The sequence below is a fragment of the Haliaeetus leucocephalus genome, unplaced genomic scaffold, assembly GCF_000737465.1.
Source record: "Haliaeetus leucocephalus isolate CR32 unplaced genomic scaffold, Haliaeetus_leucocephalus-4.0 Scaffold577, whole genome shotgun sequence".
NCBI lineage: Eukaryota > Metazoa > Chordata > Aves > Accipitriformes > Accipitridae > Haliaeetus > Haliaeetus leucocephalus.
The window spans coordinates 2,186,940-2,193,233 of NW_010973013.1; the positions used below are offsets into that span (position 1 = coordinate 2,186,940).

The following is a 6,294-nucleotide window of genomic DNA, read 5'->3' on the forward strand; positions in this document are numbered from 1 at the left end:
GAAAGACAAATATAGAATTGTTGTGATGTTAAAACTAGATTCAGGGGATAGGGAAAAAGGAAACAGGAGAAGGGCTGAGGATTCTTCATGGTTGAGACCAGTGTGTTTAACAACCAGCATTGGTTCACTCAGGTGAGTCTCATCAGAGAGGGCAAGTTTTCTATGTGAGAGACTACAGGACCACTTGCATGAAGTCTTGTGATAACTTTTCAGGGGTTCCTGCTTTCACTATCATTTTAACAGAGGTAATCACTGTTTGGGGAACAGCAAAAAACTGTGCTTGTTCAGCAGGGCTATTTATTGACACCATGTCAGCAAACGCATCTTCAGTTCCCAATGGGTAAGGCCAAATCAACTGGATCCAGAGGTAAAACAAGCAAATGTACACCCAAGACATACTGCAAATCAATGCTACTTATCTGGCTTGGTACATATTAATGAAGAGAATAGCTGCAGCAAGAATAACTCCAGCAATGATATCCATAATTCCCTTAGGATCTGACTACCTCCTTTATTGGTATTTTATCATGTATTTTCTTCTATCTTTCATCCAAAGTGATTTCCAAGTCCCGTGCTCACCAGAATGCCCCCAGAAGTGACCTCTCTTAATGGGAGCAACTCAGATGAAACAGCAGCTGTTTAGCAATTTCCAAAAAACTGAAATAATCCAGGAAGGATTGCAGGAAGGAACAGCCCTCTGACCTCCTACAGTAGGGTGGATACATCCTATCTACCTAAAGCCTATGCAGGGGTTCGTTGAACTTTCCCATAAAAGTGGGTCATTGCTTAACAAAAGCAGACTGCAGCTAACGCTGGTGTGTGACACCTCCCTGGCTGGAGATCACAATACACCTTCCTGGCAGCTACAGTAACTTCTCTCTAGCTTGAAGCTGCCGAGAGCAAGGAGGAGCTACTTTTCTCTCACCAAAGGCTCTGTACACTGTCCTCTGAATGTTCTAGAAGGCACTTGGCTGGACTCTGGAAACTAAGCTCAGGCCTCCTGGATGACAATTCAAAAATGTTAGCCCCATGGACATTGCTGCAATGCTAGTCACTGCTATTGGCTTTCCCGTGCTCCTGCTCTGTACTTTGCTTTTCATCTGACATAGTATATTTAAGAGTGATATATGGATGGGCATTCACTGAATCCATAGAAATGAATCTTTGAGTTATCCACTTGCAAACAGTAGAGAGAGAAAAGAAACAGATAGTGATAACAATTGTCAAATGCAACAAGTAAAGTGCTTTTGAGAAACACCCCTTATCCCCAATGCCACATCACAGCCTTGCCACAACAATAACCTGTTTGTATTTTTACAGGTTTGAGATGTACATGTAGTACGATAGCTTTTGAGCAACAGGAGAATAAAAAAGCCTGGGGGTTTTGCCATTTATAGACAAAGCTTCTGAGAAAGTCTAAGCAAAAGTCCGGCATAGAATAGCAATACTCCTCTTCGGTCAGGCTGCTCAAAAGAATTTTATCACAGCTCCACTCAGCTAATGTTTCAAAGCATTTCTGTGTTTATTTCTTGTATAAGACTTAAAAAAAAAAGAAATCACAACAAAAGCACTCTCATATAGAACTAGCTACAAGCCAATGTTAATTGATTTAATGTGCAACAAGTGGTATGAAAGCAGAGATGAAGATTTGCACTGCCTAGCATCTATTTGAAGCAAGGCTTCTGTGGGAGATTCAGGTACATTGTGCAGCAGGGTGACTGCAGCACAAGAATCTCATTGTACACAGGACAAATACAAGGGGATTTATTGACACTGTCTGACAGGGGGAAAGCAATTCTGCTAGGCAGTGCCACAGGCTGCTTCTGCTAGCAGAAACAAGCTACAGAACACATGCAATTGTCACATTTGTGGGGATTTCTGGGAGAGAAAAGTAAATAAGTGTGAAAAACACTGACCAACAGTGAGCAGTTTCCCCTGCCAGTGCAGCATGCCTTACTCTGAGCTGCTGAACACTTTCAAGGGCCTGGGGGAGTGACCTCCAGCCAGGCTGGGGAAGCCTGCAAAGCATGCCAGGCAAGAGGTGAATGTTGGGGGTGGTTTTTTTTATGACAATCTGCTTTTTGGAGAAGTGTCTGGAGTTGGTATGTGGCTGGGAACATCATGCTGTTTGCCCCATTTCAGGCCTGTCCCTGCTCCTGCTGAGGTGGGGGAGGAGGTGAGGGACAAGGGCAGGAAAGCTGCATTAGTGTCAGCCTGGCTTGGGTTACCCTTTCCCAGGCAGGTTTGGAGCAGCATAGGAGCCAGGCGAGGAGATCCCAGGCTCTCCAGGCAGGAGTTCTGCAGGATGTGGGGGAAGGGGCTGTTTGCCTGTGATGAGTCATGCAGGAGCCATGCAGGATGCTGCTGTGTGTGGCAGCAGAGGTGATGCAAAGCGGGAAAGGGAAGAAGGGCAGAGCAGAAGGAAATGGTGACAACTGCTTGGTGCAGGCAGAGATGAAAGGTTCAGGGCCACACACCAGGTCACACCAGAGCTCTGCATGCAGCCTGTAACAAACAGTCTGGAGAGGCCAGGACGTGTAAATGATTAGCTGTAGGAGGAAAGGGTGGCAACACCAGAAAAGCAAGCCATGTTGACAGTTAGTAGGGCTCTGGCAGGCTTGTTTATTTTATTAGCAGGATGGCTGGACAGAAGCCAGGATTATTTTTAGAAAAGACCACTGAATCTAAGTTAATTAGGAGAGTAATGTTCTGTCCTGCACTCCCACCCTCTTACAGGAAACATAAAAAGCAATAACATTATAAAGGCAGGCTCCAGCGACATCCTGCTGTGGCTGTCAGATATTCCCAGGTAGAGGTGTTGCCTTGCCCTCACCATTACAGCCTTTCAGACCCCAGCCCCGCAGAAAAGCCTCATCCAAATGTATGCTGAGGAGATAAATGGGAGTGCAGAAAAAGAGGATACAGCAGGAACCAGGAATGGAAAAGCTGCAGTTAGCAACGCTACATCTTTCACATAGCAAAATAAGGCTCAGCTCCCTGGGTCCCTGAAAGGAGGGGAGAAAACAGCCTGGTGCCACTGAAAACAAGCCAGTGCTCTGGTCTCACTTCACTGGCTTTGACCCACACAAACCACCTCCCTCCTCCCCACCTCAGCCTCTAGGAATGTTTCTCACTGCTGACCTTGACTGCCTTCTTTCTGCCATCCCCTCCTGACAAGAGAGCAGCCTCACAGCAAAATGCTGCAGCTGAGGTGCTTCAGAGCCTTGCATTTCTTCCTTCTTACACCTCAGATTCCCCAAGAACAAGGGAAGATGTTTAGGAGATAAGCCTACCTCAGGTAGGTGACTAAAGTCCTTTGTCCTTTTCTTTTTAAATGGTATACTGGGATCCAGGTGAACTGGGGCCGAGTTCATGCCACATGAGTGTTTAGTGACACTGTCATCTCCCTAAATTGCATGGCAGTACAAGCAGGATGCAATATTAGAGTGGAATGTATACATAAGGATAACACCAATTATCCCCCATCCTGAAGAGATTATGGAAGAGATGTCCACAGGGTTTCTTGCTTCATTCTACTGCCAAGACATAATGGTTGTCTTCCCTCCCACTTCCTCCCCCAGTCCCCTTTAACTCCTCCCTGCTCTCAGTTTTAGCTCCCACTCGCCTTCCCACAATAACTCTGGATGCTAATCTGGTGCTTATCCCAGCTCTCTAGTGACCAGTGCCTGCAAGCTCCCCGTGGAAGCCTATCACGAGCACCACTGTTTTCTGGCACCTCCTGCCTTTGGCTGGGAACATACTACAGTAACAGACCCTCACACTCCTACTACTAGAGGCCCTGGGGGTTCTCCGAGAGTTCTCAACTTTCACTTCTTATGCCTTCCTGGAAGGCCTTCTCAGGTCCATTTTGCACTCCTGTAAAGCAGAAGCTCCTGGTCACTTCTGCTTGATCACAGTCTCTGAGCAGGCTCATCCCAGCCCTGTTCACAGAGAAGGCTGGGAGAAGAGGACACAAGCACGAATGAAATGCAGTGGTCAAAGAGAGGCTCAGATCAGCTTGCTGACAGCAGAGCAACAGTGCTGCTGCAATCTCACAAGTGAAGACTCAACCTTCTCCTTTTGCCTGGAACATGCTTTAGGCAACTGAGCTTGCAAAAGGAGCTCAGGCTTATAGAAGGACTTCACTGAACAGAGAGGGGCAAAGGCAGGAAGTCTCTGCTAAAAACAGCATGCAGGTGAGACTGCAGGGAAACACTGATGCTGGCAATCCAGAGAAACATTAGGAAGAGATACTCTAGTTACACAGCCAGCAACCTCAGGAATGGATATTCAGCAACCTCCTTGTGTTCAGGGGAAGTTCTGCTCTGAGTGTCAGTAACCCAGAGGACAGAAAAAGCCTTTCAAATAGGTTTGGTACCAAGTCGCAGAACAAAGATCTGGAGTAGAATGAGACTGCTATGCTATCCAAGCTAGCCTCTCTAATTTTCACAAAAGTAACTCCCTTTCCAACCACGTGCCAAATGCTTCTCGGGGTCATTCATGCCCCTTCACCATCTGCCTGACCTGCTTACATGAGAAAAGCCTTTTTACTCTTAAACTTTGTTTGCCAGGTGCATGACAAGGTAGCAGAAATGCATTCTGTTCTTGGCTCCCAGCCGGGGCACCGAGTAGCTGGAATATTACAGCACACACACAAAAAACCCCTGCATTTCTCAAGGTCACTCCTTAAGAGGTACAGTCAATTTGATTCACACCTCTCTACTCTCCACAGCTCCCTCCTCCACCAAGAAATACTGGTAGAACAAAGGGCTGGCTGCTTGTGGCTTGCATCCAGATTTACACTGGGGTAATTCCACAGATTTCAACACAGCCACACCAGAAAAAGGCTGGAATTTAATGCTAAGCTTATGAATCACATAGGAAACACAGACAGCACAGCTTCAGCTACGATCCCAAGAGAAATGTTGCTGCAAGTTGAACTAGCAGTGTGGCTGAACGGAGATCCCTGCAACCAAGTCCAGCTGGAAAAGTTTAACCCTCTGTCTGACAATTTCACATCAAACCTGCTCCTGGCAGCTGCCCTTTCTTTAGAGTTAGGAGCCCTGAAGATCTTGGTCTTCTCTTGTGCACCCCCTCCCCCCGAGCACACATGTTTCTCAAACTAGACTCTGAGCATTGCCTCTGGGCACAGCGCAAGGAAAGAAAGATGCAAGTGTGAGAGACAGACCATTACAAACCCAAGCACCCACTTTAAGGTTCCCTAAGCCATAGGTTGCCCCACCACCCAAACGCTCCATCAGGCTGAAAAGAATGGTTGTTAGAGGGGCTACCCCGAAAGCAGCAGTCATGGGGATACCCTGCGTGAGGCTTCCCACAGCCTTTGCACTTTGAACAGACAAGAGGGCCCCGAGTGACTCACGTCTCCACGCTAATCCACACTAATGCCCTGCCCGCACTCCTCAGCCCTGCTCCGGGCTACGTTTTGCCACGTCGGTGTTTCGTGGGACATCTCACACCACCCTGTCCTTGCAATGGAACGCTCTCCGAGTTTGAGTGGTGGTGGCTTTTCAATTGAAAGCCGTTGATGGGCACCAGGGGCACGGAGCAGGGGGGAACAGAAGAGGGATCCAGGCATAGCACAGGTAGCAGAGACCTCTTCTGCCCCACCACGGCCCACGGCCACCGAGGATGCCGGCACGCCCGGGAGGCAGGCAGGCAGGCGGCCGGCTTTTACCTGATGAAGGTGGTCTTCCCAGTGGAGTACTGCCCCACGAGGAGCACCATCGGCTTGTTGTCGAAGTCGGCATCCTCCAGAGCCGGCGAGTGGAACTCGTGGAACTTGTAGTGCTCTTCCAGGGGGAGCAGCTTGGTTTTGTAGAGCTTTTTCAGGCCCTCGCTAACCGTCTGAAACACCTCGGGGTCCTTCCTCCGGCGGTCGTCGGTGCCCAGCCAGCTGAACATCTTGGGGCCGCCTGAAGCCAGCTCCGCAGCGACCACCGGGGCTGGGGCGAGGGGCGGCGGGCAGGAGAAGCGCCGCTGGCTGGCTGCCGGCGCGGGCTAGCCCCGCATGCCCCCTCAGGCCGGCGGGGCCCGGGGGACGGCCTGGCAGGCCTCGCTCCCCTCCAGCGCCCACCCGCGAGGGCCGCCTCCCGTTACGCGACCCGCGCCGGCGGTTTCAGTCAGCAAACGGTCCCCGCGGGAGGCTGCGAAAGGCCGCTTCTCCTCGCAGCCTCGGCCGAGCGGCGCCGGTGGAAGACGCCTCCCTTCACGCCGCCGGCTCCCGGCGTGGGCATGCCGCGGAGGCAGGGCGGGAGGGGCGGGCGGCGGCAGCCC

General features: G+C 50.1%; 1 protein-coding gene across 1 annotated transcript in view; it reads right to left on the reverse strand.

Annotated features, from left to right (window-relative positions):
- The window catches only part of EHD3 (EH-domain containing 3), a 29,893-nt gene extending 23,895 nt beyond the window's left edge, over window positions 1-5,998 (reverse strand). The window contains exon 1 of the mRNA XM_010577749.1: window positions 5,696-5,998. Coding sequence (XP_010576051.1) covers window positions 5,696-5,922 — 227 coding nt within the window. The 5' untranslated portion in view covers window positions 5,923-5,998. The remainder of the gene's footprint in view (window positions 1-5,695) is intronic.
- Between the last annotated feature and the right edge of the window lie 296 nt (window positions 5,999-6,294).